The 25,983-nt window shown below is 49.4% G+C and overlaps 1 protein-coding gene across 1 annotated transcript in view; it reads left to right on the top strand.

The window, feature by feature from the left end:
* Window positions 1-24,891: 24,891 nt before the first annotated feature.
* The window catches only part of Pkp1 (plakophilin 1), a 49,717-nt gene continuing 48,625 nt past the window's right edge, over window positions 24,892-25,983 (top strand). The window contains exon 1 of the mRNA XM_021168142.3: window positions 24,892-25,275. Coding sequence (XP_021023801.1) covers window positions 25,074-25,275 — 202 coding nt within the window. The 5' untranslated portion in view covers window positions 24,892-25,073. The remainder of the gene's footprint in view (window positions 25,276-25,983) is intronic.

Raw genomic sequence — 25,983 nt, 5'->3', positions numbered from 1 at the left:
ACAGCCTGGCTCCATCTCCTTTTCTTGATCTCTGTCACCCCACCCCCACCCCTTTACTTAGTTCTCCAAAGTCTCCTCTGAAATCCCTCCTTTCTGCTTCCTTCCCTCGGGGATCCCAGACAGATTTCAGACTTCCTTCTCTACCCCTGCTGGACATGGTGTGGAGAAGACGGTAGACCAAATCATACATACCATCTCCCCATCCCTTCTCCTCAAGGCCCAGAGCTGGGGGGAGGCTTTCTGAGGGTCAGGGAGGGACCCTCCTGGGGCCCAGTAAGAGTGGGATTCCCTCAGAGCCTCGACTCAGATGACCTGGATGAGACTTCAGAGTCCAATCAAGGGACAAGATGACACTGGACATGGCTGGAAAGCAAAGTGAGAAGGCAGCCAGGCTTAACCAGGGGCTCTGGCTAGGAGCTGGCATGGGGCTCCCAGAAAAGACATTTCCCTGAAAGATAGAGTTGGGTTAGCCCATCCCTCCTTGCCAGTCTCAGCCTGGGGAATCTGGTGAGGCTGGCCAGGAGAAAGGAGAGACATTTCAGGGTGTGGTCTCAGCTGCCAGCAGCTCTGTCATACTCCAAGGACGTGATGTCCTGGGTGAGGTGCCTGAGATGTGGGGCACAGGCTGGGCACAGGCTGGTGAGGGAGGGGCCCAAGGGAGAGGCTGGGAGAGATCTGCCACAGCTGCCCTTGTGGAACAGCTGAGCTAGGAGCTGCAGGCTCACAGCAGGGAACTGGGCCCATGCCAGCTCAGGGCAGACCCTTGGGCTGGGTTACTATCTCCTGTCTTCCTTGCCCTTCCTAGTCCCAGGCTCCACTAATCAGAACTACATCCAACCAGCCAGTGTGCTACCCCTGGCAGTTCTCAATGGATGACTCCTGCCTCGTGGGCCTTCCCCCAAACCAGGAAACCCAGGCCCATGTCCCTGTTTCCCCACCTCCTGCTTCCAGTCCCAGGAACATACAGCCAGAGCCTGTCCACATCCAGGGTCTGTCTGCATCTAGTCTTCAGCTCTCATGGGCACAGTCATGGTCCATGCAGTAGGGTCTGGAAACCCATCACCAAGCTGTGCTATAGCACAGAGAATCAACTCATGTTCTTGCTGGAGAGCAGATCCCGATCTATAGAGCAATCAGGTGCCCCTCACACTGTGTCCTGTGCCATCTCTGACACCAGCATCACCTGGTGAAGACCAGTCACAGTCTCCAAACGGGAGTCAAGTGTGTTGACCCGGGAGCTGGGGGGCAGTGATGGACAGAGGCAGGATGCCACAGAGAAGAGGGTGCAGTGTGAACACACAAAGATGGCTCCTGGAGGTCCAGCCTAGTCTCTCTCCATTTATTACTGTGCTGTCCCTGGTGCCAGGAAAGGAAAGGTTCCCAGCTTGGCTGAGATGAGAGTTTTCAGATTCCTGCTGGGAACCGTGTTTGACTTTTAGTGATGAAGGCTCTGGTCCCCAGTGCTCATCTTAGCAGTATTGCAGGTCCTGCCCAATTCACCGAGCAACCCAGGAGCTGGGCATCTCTCTGAGTCCTTTTGTGCTTTCTCTGGTGCTCTTACTATGGATGTGGGTAGTGTTGGCCTCCATCTAGGAGCTGGGGACTCCATGAGCTCTTTCGTTTCCTTAACAGCTGCGGCATATAGGTGCATCATGATAGCCTCCTTCCAGGAACCGGGAAGACTGGACGCCATACGGTTACAGGACAGCTCATAAGGGGGCAGATGGCAGGGAAAATGTCACAGCAGTTATGAGAGGTCAGAGAGGGCAGAAGATGGGTTTGGCCCAGGGAGGACAGAGTAGGGGCAATCTCACCTGTTCCAGATAACACAGGTGTGGCGTGCTTGTTTCCTATTGGCTGTAGCTAGTAGACCTACCCGAAACCTGGCATCCCCCAGGGAGGTGTCACCCGGGAGGCCTCATTTGACACAACCAGGAAGGACTACCCCTTACCTAGGAGGAGACCAGCCTGGGGTCTTACAGGACCTGGACTTCCAGGGGGAAAATGTACCAGGTGTATGGCATGTGTACTGTTGAACATCCCCTCCCTGGTCTGGGGAGGTTCCATAGTGGGGGCTGGTATGTGTTCCCAGGTATGAGTGGCTGTTTCTCTGGCAGTAGCACCGACACTACCTCCCCCCCCACACACACACACACACATTGCCTGCGTCAGGGGAGCTGTCGGCGCTTGCACTGGGCTTCCCAAGCGATGAGACACGGCTCCCAGCCTGCCTCCCCAAGCCGCTGGTGGCTTACACCCTGTCATCTGGGGTGGCTACAGCTCCCTTTGTGTTCCCAGATCCCCTCTTTGCAACTGGCCCATGACAGCTCCCAACTTTCCCTGGGAGCAATGGCTCCAGGACCTGTCTTTCTGTGGAAGGGTGGTGCAGCAGTAGGGTCCTGGGAGATGAAGCTGTTGGCAGAGGAATTCTCTCTCTCTCTCTCTCTCTCTCTCTCTCTCTCTCTCTCTCTCTCTCTCTCTCTCTCTCTCTCTCTCTCTCTCTCTCTCCCTGAGAGAGTGAGAATGCAGACAAAAAGGAACAGGGGACAAGAATATGACTAGATGAGACCAGTTAGGAGATTTGTGAAGATTCTGAGGAAAATGTGAATAGGCAGAAGGGTGTGACTTGGCTTCTGGACAGGACTTCCATCTTGTCCCTTCTAGGGCTCCCAGCTGGAGAGGGAGCCACACCCATCTCTCCGTGCAGCTGCTATCCTCTCTCCTCAGGCTTTTGTAAAGGGAGGGATGTATGTGCTAGGTGGCCCCATCATAACTTTCCTCCTTCTAAATCTTCCTCCTTCCAACAAAGTTGCAAAGCCACTGATACACTTTCTTCCCACAGAATGCACAGGCTGGTGAGTTTTGTCAAATGCACAAAAACCAAAACAAGGCAGGTTCCCCCACCCCCACCCCCATGCTTCTCTGGTACAGTAACTTGTAGCCAGGGCCTGTGTGCTAACCACCTTTGTATCCTTCCAACATATGGTATGGGGTATCAGTATAAGGAAAGGCTTTCCTCCGCTGACTTCCCTTCCTTATGCACAGGGCACGTGCATACACACACACACACACACACACACACACACACATACACACACACACACACACACACATACACACACACACACACACACACACACACACACACACACACACTGAGAAGGAGCTCTGGGTGCCCAGGCTTGGTACCACTCCACAGAGCTCCTGGGGCATAGGCTGGACCACTCCCATGGCCTTAACGCTCCTTTCTGTGTTCCCATGGTGTGCTGTCTCCCTCGTCTGTGCTCCCTGATCAGTGTTCAGAATCCAGGAAGACAAGGAGGTGAATGCTCTGTCTGCACTGGGTGCTGACAGCCAAGGCTGAAGTCTGAGTCCTGCTTGGGGAGTGGGGAAGCTCTGACATCCGAGTATAAGCAGTCCTCTATCCCTAGGCTGCTAGACAGCAGCTAATCTCAGCTAACCTCATCATTAGGGCCTGAATCTCCATCTTACCAAGACTGGAGACTGGACACTCATTTCTCCAGTCAGAGGGTAAGACGATTTTTTAAAATGACTTTAATAAATATGAATATATTTGTGAATATCTATGTAAATATACATAGAGAGAAACAAGCTTTGATTTTTATTACTTTAAAACAATACTTCATGTTTATTTTGCTTTTTTAAAAATATTTTCTTTATTTACATTTCAAATTTTATTCCATTTCCCCTCTGAAACCCCCTCATTCCATCTCTTCTCCCCCTGCTCACTAACCCACCCACTCCCGCTTCCCTGCCCTGGCATTCCCCTACACTGGGGCATCAAGCCTTCATAAAACCAAGGGCCTCTTCTCTCATTGATGTCCCACAAGGCCATCCTCTGATACATATGCAGCTAGAGCCATGGGTCCCTCCTTGTGTACTCTTTGGTTGGTGGTTTAGTCCCTAGAAGCTCTGGAGGTACTGGTTAGTTCATATTGTTGTTCCTCCTATGGGGCTGCAAACCCTGTCAGCTCCTTGGGTCCTTTCTCTAGCTCCTCCATTGGGGACCCTGTGCTCAGTCCAATGGATGACTGTGAGCATCCACTTCTGTATTTGTCAGGCACTAGCAGAGTCTCTCAGGAGACAGATATATCAAGCTTCTGTCAGCAAGCACTTGTTGGCATCCACAATAGTGTCTGGGTTTGGGAACTGTATATGGGATGGATCCCCCAGGTGGGACAGTCACTGGATGGCCTTTCCTTTAGTTTCTGCTCCAAACTTTGTCTCTGTATCTCTTCCCATGGGAATTTTGATCCCCCTTCTAAGAAGGACCAAAGTATCCACGCTTTGGTCTTCCTTCTTCTTGAGTTTCATGTGGTTTGTGAATTGTATCTTGAGTATTCCAAACTATCTTGGTGTGACTCTAACTAAGCAAGTGAAAGATCTGTTTGACAAGAACTTCAATTCTCTGAAGAAAGAAATCAAAGATCTCAGAAGATGGAAAGATCTCTCATGCTCATGGATTGGCAGGATTAATATAGTAAAAAATGGCCATCTTGCAGAAAGCAATCTACAGATTCAATGCAATCCCCATCAAAATTCCAACTCAATTCTTCATAGAGTTAGAAAAAGCAATTTCCAAACTCATCTGGAATAACAAAAAACCCAGGATAGCGAAAACTATTACCAACAATAAAAGAACGTCTGGGGGAACCACCATCCCTGACCTCTGTACTAAAGAGCAATCATGATTAAAAAAAAAAAAAAACCTGCATGGTACTGACACAATGACTGGCAGGTAGATCAATAGAATAGAACTGAAGACCCAGAAATGAACTCACATACATACCTATGGTCACTTGATGTTTGACAAAGGAGCTAAAACCATCCAGTGGAAAAAAGACAGCATTCTCAACAAATGGTGCTGGTTCAACTGGCGGTCAGCATGTAGAAGAATGCAAATCAATCCATTGTTATCTCCTTGTATGAAGCTCAAGTTTAAGTGGATCAAGGACCTCCACATAAGTGGGGAAGAGCCTTGAGCACATGGGCACAGGGGAAATTTTCCTGAACAGAACACCAATAGCTTATGCTCTAAGATCAAGAATTGACAAATGGGACCTTATTTTGCTTTTTGATTCTAGGCTTGGGCCTTTGATAATTTCATTTTTAAAAAATTCTTGGTGAGGAAAGCCCATTTGATCCTGTCACAGACATGTTTAATATATATATGGGCCTACCTTGGACCCTGCCGGTGTGACTTTTTCATTTTATAACCTCACAAGGACTTTATGTCTCTGCAAGACTCTCCCATGTGCCCCAACCTTCCTTGTCAAAAAGTAAACAATTCCCCTGCCATGGGTCATGGGAAGCCTGGATTTTGTAGAGGCTGCACTGTAGAGACGCCAACAACCATATGTCAAAGGCTGCACCATTCTCACCATAAACACCATCCCCACAAAAAGAAAGAAAAGTGGCTTCCATCTTCTTTTTTCCACCCTTTTCAAACACTATCCATACCCAAAGCAACGCAGATAGAAGCAGACCCACGAAGGAGGACTTGGGCTTGAGAAGTTCATCGTTCCCTGCTCCAGGAGCATGCTGCCCCAGCCCCTGCAGCTCGAGATGGCTTCAGTGTGACCCTTGATCTCCAAGACACACACATTGCTGAGATCATGAAACATGGTGGCTGGGCTCTTCCTTGAAGGGCGATCAAGGGAGAAGAGACCAAGTCTTCAGTGATTACCTACAAGGTGTCAGAGTCTTTGGATGCATAAATTCTCATGACCATCTGTAAGCACAGGTCCCCCACACAGAGTTTCATAGATGAGGAGGTGTGCTCCCAGGACAAGGGGGAATGCACCCTGTGTGACACGGCTGCTAGTGACAGAAACCCAGGCCCCCAGGAATGTGTGCCCACGATGAGGAATCTAACAGAGAGGGAAAAGCCGATTCAGCTGGCCACGACTGTGGCGTCAGGAAACTGATGTCACTGGACAGTCACTCAGCAAGCCTTCCAGACATGAAGTGGGATGGCAGTGTCATGCAGTATGGAGTAGATGACGACCAGTGACTGTTACCTTCAGGAGGCCTCACTACTGCCCTTTCTCCTCCCTAGAACAACACCATGCGGGGACTTCCTATCCTTTAGGAAGGTTGTGGGAAGGCAGACAGGCTTGTTGTCTGGGGGAGGGAAACTGGAGGCCCAACTCTGTGAAGATCCTGTGTCACAGTGGTGGGTGGCTAGATTCCTGGGTGGAATCCAATGGCCTCATAGAAGCCACCTGAAGATACTTGGGGCAAAGGGAGATGTTCCTGGCACTGGGGACTGGGTTTCATGTGCCTTATTCTACGTGGGTGGTTCTACTCTCATCTGTTTATATTTTAGGGTTCCTGAGCAAGGAAAGATAAGATAAAGAACTCCTTGGGCTCTCTGGGGTCTCTAGACCTTGAGCTCTTCCAGACTCGTGTGAGGCTTCATGCACATCCACAAATTTGGTTCCCTCTGAAAAGCAAGCTTGTGAGGCCAGGGATTGTCTAGCCCACCCACCATGCCTTCTAGAGCCCTTCACTGGGCTACCATTCTCCATACATGTCAAGAGGAGTCATAGGGAGAGTGTTCGGCTTGTTCCTATGCTCCTAGATCTTCCAGAGTCCCAGAGGGTCTTGTCTCTGACATTCTTAGTCACTTCCCTGCTGCCCAGGTAAGGGAACCCGCTGAGAGCACGGTTGCTGTGCTGTAATTGGCCTTCCTACCACTGTTTAGCCTAGAGCTGCACCTGGATGTGGCAAGCAGGCGCAGAGGGCAGAGGTGGAAGTAAGAATGGCTAATCTGGGGGACCAGAGAGAAGTGGGGAGTTGACAGCAAGTGGCCTCCTGCCCCTGTGCAGGTGAGCAAGGAGATTCCATAGTTATAAATGGATTAATTCATTAGTTAATTAATTTCTCATTGTGCTTCTTTGATCCATACCGATCTCCCTTTCGTTCCTTTGCATTAAAAATCTGAGCTGTGGGCTGGAGAGATGGCTCAGTGGTTAAGAGCACTGGCTGCTCTTCCAGAGGGGTCTTGAGTTCAATTCCTAGCAACCATAACCATCTATAATGGGGTCTGATGCCCTCTTCTGGCACACAGGTATACATGCAGATAGATATACATGTGTGTGTGTGTGTGTGTGTGTGTGTGTGTGTGTGTGTGTGTGTGTGTGTATGATAAAAAAATTTTTTTAATGTTTTAAAAATCTGTGCTGTACAATACCAGACATGGCTAAAGGGACTGGATTTCAATTTATAGGGCTTTAAATAATTTTTAAATAATTTAAAAATTATTTAAAATAATTTATATTATTTTGTGTAATTTTTATCCTATAAAATTTCATTTTATAGGATAAAAATTACACAAAAATAATTTTATATGAAATATATATTGAAATATTATCAAATTTTATTTTGATATATTGACTTCATTCATTCATTCATTCATTCATTTTTGTGTGATGTTACTGGAAAATTTCAGATTTCATGCATGATTCCCATTCTATTTCTTTTGGACTGCCTACAAGTACAGTCAGAGGGCCAGAGCCCAAGAAGTAGGGCTGGAACTTGCAGCTAGTCACAGCCAGTCAAAGCCAGTGAGGAACTGAGCCCAGAGAGAAAGGCTGACTGTGCCAGGCCCCTCAGTGCACCCAGTCGGAGGAGGGCCAGGAACGGGAAGGAAATGGCAAATGCAATAATCAGAAAGGAGGCATCTAGTGCACCTCATACCACCCGGTCTCAACTCCATGACAGACACGTGGAAGACATAATCTTACTTCTAATGTTCGAGGAAACTGAGGCTCTCGGCCGTTGACAAACCACCTGGGTCACAGGAAGTAGTAAGTGTCGAAGCAATGGTGTGAATTGAGCCTCAGTTCTTCACCTCCAGCTTGTCCTATGAGGTACTGTCAGAGCTTCGGAGGTAGAAGTGAGAAAAGAAATGAGTTTCACCCTCAAAGTAGACAGGCAGTCGCTTATTGGGTCCCTCTGCTTTCCGGGTCTAGAATCCTGTCCTGGCATTTGTGGTGGGAATTGCTGAATGGCGTTTCTACAATTGTGTAGGTAGGACTGGAGTTCAAAGCTGGAGCCCTGTGCTATGATAGAAATACTATGTAACCAGGTGCACACAAGACATTAAAGTGCCAGCACAGCAAGGCACCTGGTTCAAAACAAAAACCTTAGGTTGTGGGTCCCCAGGCCTTGGGCTCTGGGGAAGATGAGGAACACTGAGGCCATTTTATTGCCACTTGCTATGTAATTAATGATTTAATGACCTTTTGGAAGGCACAAGGAGCAGGAGAGACATTTATGACCTCAAGAGCATGACCCCAGTTGAGAGCTGCATCTCCATGCCCTGCAGGTCCAGTGGGTAGAGTCATCCTGTGGCCTTTGCCTCAGTCCTTATCTCTCCTCTCTCAGACATGGACACTTCCAGGAAAGACTGCAGGCAAAACTAGGGGGGGCTGCTCATGGTTGCTGGAAGCTGGTCCCCAGTGCCCAGACCCATGGGTAGAGCCATGCAATATTGCATGGGAGAGTGGACACTACATCCTCTTACGGGGTGGTGCCAATCACTGCTTCTCTCCCTCTCTGGTCTCAGCATTATGGGCTAGTTTGAAGCTATCTCGTGTTGCTCCCCCCCACCCACACACACATACACACACAGTTACAGGGTCTACCTCTGAGGCTTTGTCATGGACCCATCTCCCTTTGGCTGAGATGCGCCTCTCCTCAGAGCTCTCGTAGATTACTGATTTGATGGTAGGTCCACACACTGCCTGTTGGTTTCTTTGATGTATTCAAGTTCCCAGGATGCTTTGTGCTTCTATCTAGAAGGTTCTTTGCCTTCTTTTCCTCTCTGGTCTCAGGTTTTTAGTTTTTTTGTTTTTTGTTTTTTTGTTTTGTAGCCACAAAATAGAATACATGCTTCATCCATAGATCTAGAAAGGGTAAAAAGGAAACAAAGCAAAACAAAACATGTAGGGAAAGGGATGTCCCCCACCAACCTGACCTGTCCCACCAGATCCAGTCTAAACCCCACATACTCCAAAAGCCTCCCACCCATTCTGCCTTCAGAGGGTCAAGAGGGCTCGGTGGAGAGTTTGTGTCCACCCCACTCCTTAATTTCACCTAGTCTCTAATATTTCTAAGCAGTGACTTTTTGGCAGTTTGTGTTTAACGGTAATCCTTCAAACAACTCCAACATCTGCCAGGAAAGTAATTAAATCATCCCAAGCCCTGCGGTCAGAGTCAACAGTGTGAATATTAAATGAAGGCCAATTCTCCAAATATACAGGTAGAATGGTGGACAGATAAATGCTCTTATGATTTCGTGATAGTATAGTACACTTTTAAAAAACATGGAAATATTATTTACTCGTACCCATACATAGGTCAGGAAAACAAAAAGAAAATTGAAAGCATTCTTCAGCCTTTGATAGAGGCCTCATAACCACCAGAGATATTTGTTCCTGTAAGATGATGTTTGACTAAAAATTCTTATTTTAAGAAAGCATCTATTTTTTAAAAATAAGCTTTCATTTCCGATGGTCTGGTGGACGACCTACGATGACGAATGAAATGACTGGCTCCTTCCACTTCCCCACACCCACCTCCTTCTTCCACGTCCTGAACTTTGCCTGCTTTTGTGATTTTCGTCTCCGAAGTTTCGCTATTTATACCCCCTTGTATAAAGCTGTGTGCTTAAACAGAGGCGAAGCTCGATGCCTGCCTTTCTTCCCTGGCTTCTCTCTCTACTCTTGACATCCATGATCAAATCTTTCAGAGCTCACGGAACGAACCGGGACCTTGTGCACGCTCCACCATTGAGCCCCACCCCATCCCGTGCGGGGTGTTTTAAGGTGGGTTCCTCACTCCTGAGGGCCTGTTGACCTCACACTACTCACCTGAACTAGCTTTCTTCCATTCTGCTTTGGGGGACAACGCTGTCCTCCAGCACGGAATGAGGGTAAAGTCTGAGTTGAACCTCGGTTTTTCCTCTTGTAATTGTGTGGCTTTCTGGCTGGACCCCTGAGAGATTATGCTTTACAGTTCAAGAACTCAGATCAGCTGTGTCTCTGTTGATCCTCCAGCCTTCTCTGCTGTAACCCGGACGCCTTTCTCTGCACACTCGCTTCTTTATTAACTACACCCTGAATACCTTTGCTGATCCACTTGCATGTCTTTAGGAATAGTAACTGTTCTCACATTACCAGGTCTTCATTCACTTTTGTCCTCCAAACCTACTGTGTTCTCTCCAGTTTTAGACTCTGCCTCTTTCTCTCTGTCAATGATGATAATGGCCCCTAGGCTTTCTGTATTGTCATTTGTTCTAGGCCTCAGGTGTCATTTCTAAACCTTAGTAGACATGTAACTTATATTTCTAATTATTAAATTCGTAATTATATTTGGTTCTTCATTTGTTTTCCTAAACCCGTCACCTGTCTTTGTTTCCTTTAGTGATGTGCTGTTCTAGTCTTTAAAGTCAAATCGAGTGAACTCTCCTTGAAATATGAGTGCTAGGGAGGAACCTGTGTCTGGCTTTGCTGGCTTCTGCTTGTGGCCCCCACCCCCACCCCCATGAGTCCTTCGCTCTGCTCTTCACGCAGAGCTCCTTCCCTGCTCGCTCCCCGCCCCACCGTGTGTTTTTACAGTTGCTGTACCATTTCTTTTCATATTGCTTATGCTAACATGAGCAGCTCTGTCCACGCCCTCCATTTGCTTTGATATAAAGCGGATGAATCACATCTGTCTTGTATTGTTCCCCGGATTGCCTCATGCCTGTAAATCTTGCCTCATGCCCGAGGCCTCCTCAGAAACAAGGCTGTGCTTCACCCTTGCCCAGCTTGAGTGCCTCTCCCTGGCACATGCTGGGCACAGGCACATAAAACTGGTCTCTGAGTGTGGATGGAGGCGAGTGGAAACTGGAGCTGTGCTAGCTAGTTCCTTTCTCAGGCCTTAAAGGCTTTTCTTGTTTTAATGTAAATACAGAGGACTCTGAACAGTTCTGAGAACTTATTGAGGAAAACTTAAATCGATTTAGGAAACAACTTTGTCAAGTGAAAAGAATGGTGTCTAGCACAGAGTAGGTCTAAGGATGGTGTCTAGCATGGAATAGATGTCTAGCACAGAGTAGGTCTACTATGTGTGGTAGAACCACTTAGAAAACATTCCCCTGATAAAATATGATGCACAGGGCTTTGCAGAGCAAGCCACACCCAGAGCGAATAATAGTATAGACAACCCCTTTCCCTGTGGCACAGCAGCATTAGTCTAAGTTAGGGACAGGCAGACTCTTGCAATCAGTAAGTCACCAGCTTCAAAAGATAGAAATTGAGAAAGCATTGCTGGTATCACAGGGGGAAATGCCATTGTGAGGAATGCCAGAGGGATCTGGGCATATGCCCAAAAGAACTGAAATCAGGAACTTGACCAGGCATTTGTATACCCAGGTTGACAGCAGCATTCTTTGCAGTAACCAAGGGACGGAAACAGCCCAAGTGTCTGTGACAGATGAGTAGACAAGATGTGGTATGTGCACACAGTGGGATATTACTCCAAAAGGTTGGAGATGCTGGGACATGATCTAACATGAATGGAGTTTGATAGCATTTTATGTTAAGTAAAATAAGCCATGCCAAGGGGACAGACGCTGTGCAAGTCTAACATTACAGGTTCTTAAAGTAGCCAGATCACAGTAACAGACAGTATTGGAACTGGAGAGATGACTCAGCTGTTAAGAGCTCATGCCAAGGACTGGGGTTTGGTTCTCAGCACCCCTTAGTGGCTCGCTGCCACCAGGAACTCCATTTCCAAGGGAGTCAGCGCCCTCTTTTGACCTTCATGAGCTTCCACACTCACGTGGTGCACAAATATACACTCAGGCACACACACATAAAATAAATGAGTAAATGAAATTTAAATTAACAAGAGAGAGATTAGGATGTAGTTGCCAGGGGCTGTGTGGTATATGGGTGTTGCAGTATGGGATGGCCAATTGGTTCTGGAGATGAGCTGTAGGGATGGCTCATGCAGCCATGGTATTCTTCAAAATGGTTTGGATGGAATATTTTTTCCAAGGTATGAAAATATTCAAAACACTAATTGGACCTGCAGTTTTACATTCTTGAACCTCAGAAGAGACCGGCTAGCAGAATCTTGAAATGCATCCCTTTCAGGAGTGGGTTGCTAAGCATGGAACTTAGAGCCTTGAGCTTGTTCATCAAGCACTCTAGCCCTAAGCTATAGCCACAGCACCTGAAACATACCTCAGGGAAAAAGTCCTGATAGATTTTTTTTTTAATGTTATCTGGCCAGGAAACTACAGAGAGATAAAGACAATTCAAAGGTAACCAGCAACTGGGCCAGAGGCACTTGTGTAAACGAGGAGAAGCTATACCAAAAAGCCATCTGGAAACTTGTACCATTATTATCAATGTGCTGGTCCCAGGCTATAAGATTAGCAGCTTGCCCTTTCTAGTAACCTAGATGGCTGCCCCAGCAGCATCAGCAGCAGCATGATAGATAAATGATCCTTCTGCCCACCCTTGCCACTACCCAGAGCTGTTCTCAGAGTTAGAGGAACTCGTGGTGGGAAATGCCAACCCTTTCTCTGACTCCTTTCATCACCGTAGGATTCCCTCATACCTGGGCCTCCCATGTCTGGGTCTCAATATGATTCATTGTCCACAGAGATTTCAACCACAGGGAAGTGCCCATCTGAAGCACTGGGGAACGGGCTGATGGCCAGAAGGACCATGCACCATCCTGAGAGCCGGATGGATGGAGCCACGTGGTAAGTGAGGGTACCATCATTATTGGTTCTATTCCTCATGGGCAAAGCTCCTCCTTTGCCAGAAAGGGTCAGCTACCATGAGCCCTATGGGGGAGGATGCTGCCAGCCTACCTGAGTGTCCAGCCCAGAATGAGACTTGAAGTCTGGGATCCATTTCCCCATTCGCTTCACCCCTTCTTTCTCTCCTCCTCACTCTGCAGTGGATTCATGAATCCTCGATGCAAGTACACGTGGCAAGCAGGCTGCCATGTGCATAAGGGGTGGGGGAGCCCGATGGGCTGGAAACCTAAAGAATCCAGGGCTCTCTTGTGGCTTGGATGCATGGTTTCTCTGCATGGCATGTTGCACAGTCTGCCCACAATTCACCTCAAAGCACCCCATATCTCTGCCTTAGTGCCTAATCTTTCTGGGAGGCACTAAGGCAGAGTTAGAGACCAGCACAGCCAGGACAGGAACCAGTTCTCCTTACTCCAAGTCCCAGTGTGCCGCTCTCCTCAAGCTTGCCTTGAGTTTTCTGTACCGTACATCGGGTGGCTTTCAAATCTCTTCTGTGTCATCCAGAATTTTTTTTTCCTTCCTTTACCTGAAGCTCTTCTGTGATTAGACTAAGCAGAAAGGTGTATCCTCCAGGAAAGGGTGTTGAAGAAGGATAAGGAAGAGAATGGGAGCTTTACAGAAAGTGTTAGATACAACTCAAGTATTCTGCAACCTAGAAACAGGCCAGGGAGGGTTAGAGAGGAGGATGAAGCCTGCCTCCTCCTCCACCGTGAGGTTCCAAATTAGGGTGAAGCCCTTTCAGGAAGGACGAAGAGTTGGCTGGAGACCTCAGTACAGGGTACAGAAAACAAAACGCCCCTAGAAAGAAGGGGAGATAGTCTCTGCCTCTGGGGACCACCACATCCCTCAACAAAGTACTATAAAAATAGGGCACAGGACAGAATCCCCCGACAGCACTCTCCATGAGAGTTCATCTGGGCAGGAGGAAGCAGGGCAGGAAACCATCAGCTAGGCAGGAACAGTCCTGAACTGGTTACTCACACAGTGACTTAGAGTGGTTCCAAACAAGACTGTTACAAATAATCCCTTACTTACTTTAAACAGGAAAGTTGAGTTTTTTCCCCCATCGTCATCATCATCAGAACTATGAATAATATGGTAATTTGCCCTTCCCTGCACATTTAAGTATATTATATAAAATCTGCGCATCAGCAAACCTGAACCTTCCTACCTGGAAACTAAGACATATTAATCACACCCAAAGCCTCCCAGCCTACTGTGGGGCACGGTGGACCTGGAGCCTTGGACGGACCGTGCACTCGGGTCTACACTCTGGCTCTACCTCTCCAGAGGCTTGGGCCCTACAGCAGGCTGCTGTTCCACGGCCATGGGAATGAGTAATGCTATCCTACTGTCTGACCAATGATGACAGGATAATTAGCACAAACAGCAATTAGGGTAATTGTTCTGTTTAGACATAACCAGACTTCACTGCTACGGGTTGGAAGACAGGCAGTACCTAAGCCCTCTCCACAGGGCTATGCACTGCAGCTTTTGGCTGTCCACAGACTCTGCCTGCAAATGGTTCAAGCTAGGATGGATGGTTCAGAAGGGAGAAGCCACATCTTGGAGGAAGACCCTTAGATGCATCTCCCAGGCCAAGAGCGGGTGGGAGACTAGGCCTTGTGGGGAATCCCACAAGCTTATCATCACCATGGAAACTCTCAATCATTTGTGCCAAACCTCAAACACTTCAGACAGCAGGTGGTTTCCCAGGGGAAAAGAAGAAGTGCAGATCCCCCCTGACTCCCTGCCAGCTACACTCCCAACTATGTTAGCAGCAGAGGCCAGAGATTCTCCAGCTGCAGGAGTAAAGTCATGGGGACTGGGCAGAGAAACTGGAGGTCTACTCTCCAAGACTGTAGAAACTGTAGGGGATCCTGGAGCACCATGGGAGACCTTAGGACCCAAGGAGATGAAGTTCAGTTGTGGGGAGCAAGGGAAGGTGCGGGTGGATGCTTCAAGTTCCGGCAACTGTTGCATCCTCCATCTTGGATCGTGACTCCGGGGAGAACTGATATGTTTGTCATCACACACAGGATCTCCTGCGTCTAGAGTTCAATGGTCCTATCTCATCTTACTCTCTCAAAAGGCCTGTGAGGTTGATATGCTCCCCCCTCCCCACCACCTCACCCCCCTATTCCACAGACATGTGGAGTGAAATGCTCACGGAGGAGTCCTTAGCCTGTGAGAGGTGTTAGGACTTGACCTTGGGCCCAGCCCTCTGGTTTCGAGCACAAAGCCTTAATCATATTATGGGAGCTCTTTTGTGTTTGTTGAAGGTCTTGCAGCTTATAAAGTCCTCTTACACATGTTAGCCTATTTGTTTTTTTTTTTTCCAGCTAGTACCCTGGGGATGGCAGTGACAATGAGTTGATGGCATTTTACAGGCCATGATTAGCTAACTTGCTCTAAGTGTGCAACCTACAGCATGGCCTACTCCTGGGAGCTTGTTAGAAATGCAGAGCCTCAGGCCCCGCCCCATACCTGCTGCACCGCAGTCTGTGTTTTAACAAGATTCCTCAGGGATTAGATGCACCTTAAGATCTAAGAACTACTGACTTAGAGCATCTACTCCCACCTGCTCCTTTTATAAGCAAGCAAACCGAAACTCAGACAGGGCCAGCGACTTGTCCAAAGTCACACAGCAGATTGGTAGCCAAGCCAGGTCCAGAACTCTGCATTGTATAAGGTCAAATGAAGAACAAAGGGCCATGTAGACCAATGCTTCCTACCTCAGTGCCACCTCTGCCCACCAGTCCTCATACCTCATTGAGTTGGACAGGCTGGCTGGACCCCATTCTGGTCATCTCTCAGAAGATACCAATCCCCCCCCCAAAAAAGGAAACCAAACAAACAAAAGATGATTTCTGCTATATGCCTGACAAGCAGGGGGGCCAGACAGGCCTTAAGAACCACATGCACCAATGGGTAACTTGATCAGGCCCTATGCTGGCTCTTGGACAGAACCTCCGTCTCCCTATTATAAAGTAACAAGTGCTCTCCCCAGAGCCTGACTGCTGTCTGAGTTCTCAATGAAAGGCCCATAGAAAGACAAAGTCCTATTATGTCTTGTGTTGTGTTTAATTGTGGCTGTGTTGCTTTGACTGCCTGCAGACATCCCATTAAGTAGGAAAGTATGAAAATGACGGGCCGTCAGGCTGAGAGACTGGCAGTTATTAGAGGCTAGGCCCCTCTGACTTCCTGGCAGAGAGGTGTAACTGCCTTCATAAATTCCTCCTGGTAGAGAAGTGACGTCTCCATGGCCGCTTTGGTTTGCCGAGAGCCACTGGGCATCATTCTTCTCTCAGCACTGAGAGAAACCAAGCATCGAGGTGGGAGGGGGCAGGGGAGTAAGTGGTAGACTTCCTAGTGCTGGACAAGAGCTGGTCTCTATACTGTGCCATTGCTGAGGGATGGTGTCATTCTGGCACCTTCCATCCCTAGTGATGAGTCTCTGTCCCCATCAAGATGCATGCCAAGTGAGTTTGTTGCTGAGAGAGGCCAGTAGCTCATGCTATCCACCAGGGAGTTTCAGGTTCAACAGGAGCATCAATTCCTTGTGCTCCAGCTCCCATGACCTCAGAAGAGTAGGGAATTATTCTCTCCCACTCCTGGGAGCCCTAGGCCCAGAATCAAGGGCTTGGCCTTGTCAGCTCCATCTACAGCTCTGTTTCATTTTTCTTACAGTCTCCAGTGGCTTTTGCATCCCTTCCATGTGGCAACTGAGGTCTTATCATTGCTTCCATCTGCATGTGGTCCCCTCTATGGCTCAGGCTTCCATCCACCCTTCTCTTAGGAAAGCCCTTGATCTCAGCTGTGGTCCTGCAAAGAACCCTTTCTAAAACTCACCATGCTCACAAGCTCCAGTGCTAGGGATGTTGATATTTGTCAGGGACACTACTCCACCCACTAAAATGTCCCCTGAAGTCTATGCCCTTTGGCAGCTCTTTCCTCTCCGAGATGTCTTAAGGCGTGTGTGTGTGTGTGTGTGTGTGTGTGTGTGTGTGTGTGTGTGTGATGGAGGGTAACATATCAAGGACCTTGAGACACCAGCTCTGCCACTAAGTACTGTTAGCTTTGCACAAGTCACAGTCTTTCTCCAAGACTCATCCTTCAGGAAGGGAAAGGGATATGTGTGATAATGATGCAACTTCTCAAGGAATTGAGGGGCACATCCCAAGAGACACAGCACAGGAACCCAAGACTATAAAGCACTAAACAGAGGTGAGAGTTACCTAAACTGACATCCAGGCAAATGCACCTGAACCAACAAGTGGTCCTGAATGCGCTTACACTTTGTGAGAATCCAAATGGTCACCCCTTATAACAATAAAACCAAAACTCTTTGCCCTAAGCTTCAAGCCGACCTTCTCCATTTCTGTGCTTTCTCCAGTATTCTATGGATCCTATGGGTTCTCCAAATCCTGTTTCCCACATCACCAGCCATCTCCGGTAGTCTCCTTGCCCTCAGCCTGAGCTCCACAGTCATAGAGCTGGGATAGTTGCCTAAGCTGTCTCAGGAGTCAACAAGAGAATCCTGGGCTCATGCCTCTTGCCACTCAGCTCCATTTTATTGAGCAGCTTCCAAGAGAGTAGGAGAGGGGACAAAACTCTCTTGTGATAGAGGCCACTTGGTCTTTGTTGGCACAGCAAAGGCTCTTGGAGCATGCCAGCAAGGACAGGGTTGGCAGGTGGGTAGCACGTCCAGATGCTGCTTTGGAAAGGTGTGAGAAGCCCCTTCCTCGGCTCCCCTGCCTCTCTACTCTACTCCCTCAGTAGCTATGAGGACAGTGGAGCCCTGAGTCTGGAGAGGATTGGCAGGTTAGGGTAACAATGGCCCCCCTCAAATCCTCAAGGACGCCTTGTCAAAATAGGTCCAAGCCTGCCTGTGTACTCCAGCAGGACCTAAGGTTAAGGCCATTGTGGGTGTTTTCCAACATGGGGTCAGGTGACAGGGATGTCATAACAGAACATATGAATGGAATGCAGGCTGGCTAGCTCGGCATTTATCAAGCCATTTAAGTATCCAGACTGCAGGAGTGGGTGTACTGGTGACACAGAGAGCTTAGAGTGCACAGAAGGGGGAGTGTGATGTGCCAAAGTGGGCACAGGGGTTGGCAATGTGCTGTAAGACTTGTGCGAGGGAGGGAGGGAGGGAGGGAGGGAGGGAGGGAGGGAGGGAGGGAGGGAGGGAGGGGTTCTCTAGGGTGAAGGAATTGAAGACTGTGGGGTAGTTTGAGATGGAGCCCAATGGACAGAGCTGATTTGGTGGGCTCTAGTGCAACAGCAGCTATGCCTGGCAGAGAGAGCCATAATGAACAGTCATGGCTCCTACTCAGGGCCAGTGGGTGGAAGACCCTTAGTCTCAGCCCACAGCTTGGGTGTTATTGAACATAGGTGGGGGAGGTGCTGTGGCTTATTCCCGGTGATCTGAATAAGCTGCCTGGCTTTCCACAGGAGGCCCTGGGTAGCTGGATGGGGCAATACAGATGGGAGGCTTTGACACTCAGCAGATTCTTAGCCTGGCTTAAGGTGCTGGAGTGTCTTGGCTCCCACCAGTGCCCATCCATGGCCTGGCAGGCTGCCTGACCGGCAGCTCAGAGCAGAAGAAATGCGGGGTGCCAGCTGCTTTGGGTGTGGCTGCCGTCTGCAGGCAAGGGCAGGTTACTCATCAAATCACCAGCAAGCTGTGCAGGCCTGGGGTTGGAACTGGGCAGGTGACGGTGAGACAGAAAGAAGAGCACCGGGCCTTGCTGGGCTCTCAGGCACACACCCCACGCTCCTACCACATGCAACTCCCACCATGGGCTGTGGCTCCACCTCCTGAAAACTAGCAACTTTCCCAGCTAAGACATTACAAGAAAATTATAACAGCAGCACTTCCCAGTTCAGGCCTGTTCTGGGCACTTTACTCTCTTCCTTGCCTCTGAAGCATCAAGTTTGTCATCCCATCCTCACCCCACTATCTACCAAAAAGGGAGAGGGAGACCAGTGCCCCTGAGGTTGGAGGAAGAAGGGCCAGATACTGAGGATGACAACACAAGCCTACCCCTCCAGGCCTGTCCATGCCAACTTGCCAATTTCTATAAGTCAAAGGGCTTTCTGGGTCTCAGAGGGCCCCTACACCTCCCAAGTATCCACGGGTAGTGGCAGGTCACTGATGATAGAAAAAGAATTAATTCTAAGAGGGACAAAGACAAGAGGCAGAGACAGTCAGAAAGAGGCTATGAGTGGACCCTGGAGACAGTATGGCCCTGCCCCAGGGCGGAAGGGGATATTTGAGGGACCTGCCATCAAGAAGCAAGGACCTGAGCAGTGTACCTGGCGCTGGGTATTGTGGGAAACTGGCAGATAGATAGAAGGTGGATGCTACAGGAGGAAGAGGCAAGCCCTTCTTAAACCCGTGTGCTTCCTATTACATACCTACAGCATTCCTTGTAGTGTTTGTGTGTGTGTGTGTGTGTGTGTGTGTGTGTGTGTGTGCGTGTGCGTGTGTGTGTGTATTAATGGCTCTAAGATTCCTGTGAGGAATATGACTTACTTGATGTTACCAGTGAAGAAACTGAGGTACCAAGAGGTTGAGTGGCTTATCAAAGGTCACACAGCTAGCCGTGGCAAAGCTGTGGCGCACACATTGTTCTGTTGGCTCTAGAACCCTGTTCTTGTTTTTCCAGGGTCCTTCCTGGCATCTATTCTGAAATGAGTTTGGGCATCTGGGTGAGGCAGGTAGTGGGGGAAATGACTGAACCCTGAGGTCCACCAGGGAATCACAGAGCGGGAGAGTATCTATAGGTTGAGGCAAGAGTGAAGGTGTGTCCTCAGGAAGACCGTGTTAGGAGGAACTAGTAAAATCTGGGTTGGCAGAAGGGCAGGGCGCAGGACAAGTCTAGTGCTGACAGCGGCTGTCAGTCAGCGCTGGACTGAAGCCTTGCTACCATTCATCATCTTCCCTCCCTGCTGGCAATTGCCCCACCCACCCCACCCAGAGAGACCAGAAGGGCAGCTCTGAGACAGTCCTGGTAGCCCAGGAGCCCTCGGTGTACACCCTGGCCTCGCCTTTTAGCTGGCTAGCCCAGGACGCCCTAGATTCACCCAGGACCTCCTGCCCAGCCCCTTGATGCCTGTCTCCTCCCTCTGTCAGCCCTGCCTCCAGGCTCTTCCAGGACAGAGCTGGGCTGTGTGTCTGCCTACAGGGATATGTCTAGTTTCTAGCCCTGGCCATATGCTCTCTCCCTCCAACTGGAGGGCTTGCTAAAGGGTTGTGGGCATGGCTCCTGCTCTTTCTAGGCTCTCTCCATTCTCCCATCTCCCAGACCATGGCTAGAAGACTTCTGAATGCCCCTATATCTTCCAGGACCAGTGGTCCTTCAGCCTGTTGAAAAGTAGCATCCAGGCCAACCATGAATCAAGGTAAAATCTGGTCCATTTCTGATCCGGTACCCTGAGAGAAGCCAAGGTTGAGAATTCTGAAAGAGTCTCCTAAGGGTTCCTGGGAGGCATGATTTATTGGAATCTTGCTGAAATAACTTCTTAGATGGGGTTTTCTTGAGAAATTCTGGATAAAACATGAGTTAAACAAATTCTGGGTTCCTGGAATAAATGTCCCCCTGGAATTGAAAAAGACAGTCTCCTTGTGTTCACACAGACACGCAGAGACACGGGCTGGGAGGTGAGCATGCTCGGTTGAGGCAAAGACTTGTGGTGCACTGAGCTCGGCTGCCTCAGGAGTCCAGGAAGGGTCTGCATCTGGGCTTGTTTGTGAGCAAGATGGAAGCTCATACCAAACAAGCATAAGGCATGTGGACCCAGAGGATGCTGCGATGAACAGCAGCGTCCTTCCCTCAAGCTGTCCAAGATCATAAAGACCCATGGGTCTCATGAAGTCGGGCAAGGCATAGGACAGGGAGGCATAATGGACTCCAGGCAGGAGACTGAATCTGGCTTGGGAATTACTCTTCACAGATAACAGGAATGAACTGCAATGGGGGCCGAGGTAGGATGGTTTGTCACCGCCTTGATTAACACCTGTGAACGGCTCTTCCTTACTCTTAGAAAGTTCAACTAGACAGGAGTTACAGAATCCAGCTCTTCCCACAGTATAGTGCCCACCATCGATTGTGTGGCTACCAGGTGCTTGAAATGTGGCAGAGTTTTAAATGTCATGTAGTTTTAATTGATGAAAGTAACAGCTACCATAGACAATCCCCCAGAGCGGTGCTGCCTGCCTGCCCACCTTGAGCCTGTTGCCTCCCTGTCACTCATGTACAGGTCCCAAGGGTATGCTAGAGTCAGCTTGAAGCTCCACCAGAGACAGACAGCTGCCTTGGTGCTGCAGGTCTCAGCCTGTGACATTCTCTGTCCCGGAGGGCTACAGTTGTCTCTCTGTAGTCTATCACCGCTCGTGTTTCCCACACGGTACCAAATATAACTTGCTGCCATTTTGCTAGCTCATTTCATAGTTTGCCCTCATGGATCCCTTTAGAATGTAAGCCCTGTGAGATGCAAATTGGATGCTTCTTATTGTGTAACTTCCAGGGGTTGGTGTGGCATCTGGCTCACTTTAGGTAGGACTCAGTGTGCTTAAGCGCCTGACTGAGCATGCTCCGTGCAGGGGGAATAGCTTACATGGGAACAGGCATCAGCATAGTGACAGGAAAGCAACAGAAAGCTGGAAGAGGGATGGAGGATAAGACAGGACACACGTTTAGGTTAGGGAAGAGGTGGCGTGGATGTCTCAAGGAGATTGAGACCTGAGTTGGACAGCGCTTGAAGCACCTGCTATATAGCTGAAAGACTTCAGCAAGAAAAGGCTTGAGAGCAGAACCACCCCCATGGCCACTGTCTTAGAACATGGGACAGATACAGAGAGGTGGGGTAGATAAGGAGGGACCACCCTGACAAGCATAGGAGCCCAGAGAGCAGGAGTATCCCATCTTCTTTATCCCTGGGGATTCTGTATTAGATTGTAGGAGGAGATATACAAGTGGATGTGATTCACTCATCCAGTAGGGCTGAATCCAAGTAGGCAGAAGCTGTACCTATCCCTGTTAGAAGTAGCAAGATCCCAAGAAACCTCTGAGCCTTCCCTGGGCCATCCTCCATTGCTGGGGCTTCCCCATCACACACTAAGTGGTTGTGCAGTACACAATTGTTGCCTAAATGAACTCAGATTCCACCAAGGCCACAAGATGTCCTGCTCTCATGAGGACTGGGAGGGAGTCTTGAGTGTTGAGGTTCACAATCTGGGTCAGTTTAATGCCGGAGGCAAGTGGCAAACAAAATTAGAGGCCCATTCTTACTCATTTCTCTCAATGACTTGGAGGATGCAATTCTGCTTTTGTACTGTTTAATAATTAGGTCAAGATAAATTTCTCCCAGGAACAGACCATTCAGTTTCCAGACTCAAATGGACCATCAGAATTCTCTCACCGTCCAGATGTGCGCTCAACAGTCTCCTGGAAGTATGCTGTAGAACTTCGCTTGAGCCACAGCACTGCCCCAGCACCACTCAGCACCTTAGCAGGGTTCCCTTCTCTTCTGTGTAGCTGCTGAGCTAGGACCTCACCTAAGAGAAAGGGAGATGGTGGGGATAGATGAATACTCCTCCTTCCTCTGGTCCTCGGGGGGAGACTAGAACGTTCCTTTCTCCTTTCTCATAGCACAGGAGACCTTGGCATCACCATTGGCTCAGCTTCTAAGTGTGTTTGCAGCATGAAGAATAATACCTTTCAGAGTGGTTATATATATATATATATATATATATATATATATATATATATATATATATATCCCCAAGGCGTTGAAAGGGTTCAGAGCCCACTGCTTGATAAAGAAATCTTAAGGAAGCAGCCAAGTACTGCCACATTCTGGACCCAGTTGTTCTGCCAAACTTACAGTGCCTCAGTTTCCGAATCTGAAAAGAAATGGTGATGGTGATGGATCATAGGATCATAGGATCATTGTAAGGATGGCATGGGCCACATAGAGAGGACCCGTAGCCCTGTCTGTAAGCACAGGCTTGTAGGAACATACTGCAGATGCTTCCTATTGCTATTGGTGCGACAAAAAATAATGTCAATATCCAAATCAAAGAGCAGAAGCTAGACAAATTGAACTTTACACCCGGAAGTGGTTTTTAAAGGAAATCAGTTTGGGCTTCCACGGACTTGATTTTCATAAGAATATGAGCTACCCCATCACCTGCTTCAGGGCCCTGTGTATTACAGAAGATAGCAGAATTATCATTATTTAAAGACTCAATTAAGGTTTATTATGGCTAACATGTTAGGTCTCCAGGAGTCCAAGTGTATGCTATAATGGAGTTGCATTTTTATAAGCTGTTGTGTGTACTTTATAGTACACTTGGGCCCTCGTGGAACCGATCTGTACAGCATTTAATGCCTATTTTATAGGACTTTTAAGAGAGGCTGGGTAGTGGGAAGGAGAAGCAGTGGCCCAGGAGCCACCAGGCCTGGTTAGAAGAGAGGCTTTGTCACTTACCGGGAGCAGGCTGCCTCTCTTCTTACCATTAACATGTGGGACCAGGCTGTGATGTTGTACAACAGTCTGTGGCTGGATGCAGACTCTCAAACGTGGAGAGGTGACAATGGATTGAAGGTGTCTCACTTTAGTCACTAACAATGTCATGTTTGGGCTCACATCTGTCTCGTTTGTTTGTTTGTTTGTGTGTTTGTTTGTTTTAAGAACACAACCCTCAAGTATACCACTGTTTCTAGAGGAAGCTAAGGTCTGCTTTATAGCAATCTGCTGTGCAGGTGGTTCCCGTGACTGCCGACTGGGGAACAGCCGAGCTGCCTGTATGTGGTACCCACCTCTCTGGAAGAGAGGTGACAACCATCCATGTGGTTGCAGTCAGTTTCCTTGGTGCATAAGTAGCAACCAGTTTTACTTTGTGATTTCTGTGCAGATTAAAGGAGCAAGCAGAAAAGGACTCCTGTGGGCAACGAGGTACAGCTACACCTGAAGGCAAGACCAACAGCATTCAGTCACTGAGACCCTCAGCCTAAGCTGACAAGATGTCACGGCTGCGCACATCAGTGATGGATACCCAGAACCAGAAACCCGAGGCATCAAGAAATGCATAAGATATTTCCAGTATAGCTTCAGTGGGTAAAGCAGGGTGTGATGCCTTTAAGAAAGATTGCCATCAAAGAGCTTTTAAGACTCAGCTGCTGTCGCACACCAAATGCCCTGCTGTGGCACCCTCCATTGCTCAGGAGGGTGCCACGTGCTTGAAACATCCCCCCCACACATCCCAAGGTTGTGTGCACATAGAGGAGAACACACACAGTCCCGGGCACATAGTAGGGAGTTTTTCCAGTAAGGGTCTGAGTAGGTTTCAAGTTAATGTTTATCTCAACTTCTCATTGGATACCCACCCATTGGGCGCCAGGCATTGGTGTGGGGGTAGTACATGCCTTTTCAGAGAAGGTCCATTGTTGACAGGATTTCTGTGTTGGGTGTATCCACATGTGAGTGTTACTTTGTGGGTTGTTTTGTTTTTTAAGTCTTGCCTTGCCCCTGCCCCTGACTTCACTCCCTTCAAGCTAAAGGCCTCTCTTTGGCCAGTGGCCAAAGATCCCTCATCCATTAGCCCGAGAGCTCCCAAGGAACAGGGCTGGTCTCTGACATGACCTCAGTGCTTGAGGGTTGCTTCGCTCTAGGGGGCGAGGGGAGGCGGAGAGGGGGAACTGAGCTAGAAGAGCTCCCTTTTCCTTGACAGAGGTGTCTCCCCCACCCCCACCGTTGGTCCTTAGCTGAGCACGCACTTTCTCCTGGAGGCAGCAGCAGCAGGACCCAGGGGCGTCTCCCCTGGACGTCACCTGGAGAGGAAGGACGAGCCTGGGAGCGTTGCACACCGGGCACTCCCCCGCCGCCCAGCACACACACCCCAGCGCCCTCCTGGCAGCCACAGTGCCCTGCAGCTCGCGTCTGAGCGGCGGCCTGCGGAGTGGGTGGCGCAGGCCAGGGGTGGTATATCCTGTCTGACGGAGGGCGGGTCCGGCCAGTGCCTACTGAGGGACGAGCCGGGGCGGAGGCGCCAGGAGCAGCAGCCGGGAGCCCTCACGCGGACCAGCGCTCTATGGCCATAGGGAGCCGCTGAGAGGAGAACAGGCTCTCGCTCGCACCCCGGCTCGGCTCGCACTCTCGCTCCCCTGGCCCGCACTCGCACTCTCGGCTCCCCTGGCCCGCGCCTCCCGCCACCATGAACCACTCTCCGCTCAAGACTGCGCTGGCGTACGAATGCTTCCAGGACCAGGACAACTCCACGCTCGCTTTGCCCTCTGACCAAAAGATGAAGACCGGCACGTCGGGCAGGCAGCGCGTGCAGGAGCAAGTGATGATGACCGTCAAACGGCAGAAGTCCAAGTCTTCCCAGTCGTCCACCTTGAGTCACTCCAACCGAGGTAAAAGCGCGCGGGCGCACGCGGCGCCCTTGGGACGGTGCGTCCCTCCCGCCGCGCTTCCGTCGCCCTGTTGGGGACTGAATGTCAGCCCGCTCTGACGGAGTCTGTGAAGAGTGCCCACATCTAGCAGTCAGGCCATTGCCACAGGGTGGCCCCCGCCGCCCCCAGCTAGCCTGCTGCTGGGGATTGATGGCACGTTGTGGGTCAGGATGGGTAGCTCACTGGGGGACACAGCTGGGATTAACTCCTGAATCCAGATGGCTCTCTTTTCCCAGTCCTGCTTCAGGGGCACCAGCCTCCGATTATCTTCAAGTGTCTGTCCTAAAGTTTCAGACCCGGGTGCTCTCGCCTACCTCTCTCCACATCCTCTCATTCACGTTCCTCAGGCTTCGCAATCGTCAAAACCGGACTTGCGCCCAGGAGGAGAGAGACAATAACCCTAGCGAAGGTGGTGTTTGAAGGAGGAAAGGGAGCAACTCAATTACTGTGATGGAGTTTGGTTCAGGAGAGGCATTATGGAATGGGGGGTCAGGGAGCGCCCTCTACACACACACACACACACACACACACACACACTAGTCCCTGGGATCCCTTGATATTTTACAGTCTCTAACCAAACCAAAGATGCAAATCTGACTAAGAGACTATCATGGGGCCAGTTCTCTCTTACCAAGGAAGGAGGTGTGAGTGCTCGCTCTCTTTCTCTAA

The sequence above is a fragment of the Mus caroli genome, unplaced genomic scaffold, assembly GCF_978045245.1.
Source record: "Mus caroli unplaced genomic scaffold, Mus_caroli_1 scaffold_1, whole genome shotgun sequence".
NCBI classification, from domain to species: Eukaryota; Metazoa; Chordata; class Mammalia; order Rodentia; family Muridae; genus Mus; species Mus caroli.
The sequence above is the reverse complement of the archived record's forward strand: the minus strand, read 5'-3'. Positions and strand labels throughout refer to the sequence as shown.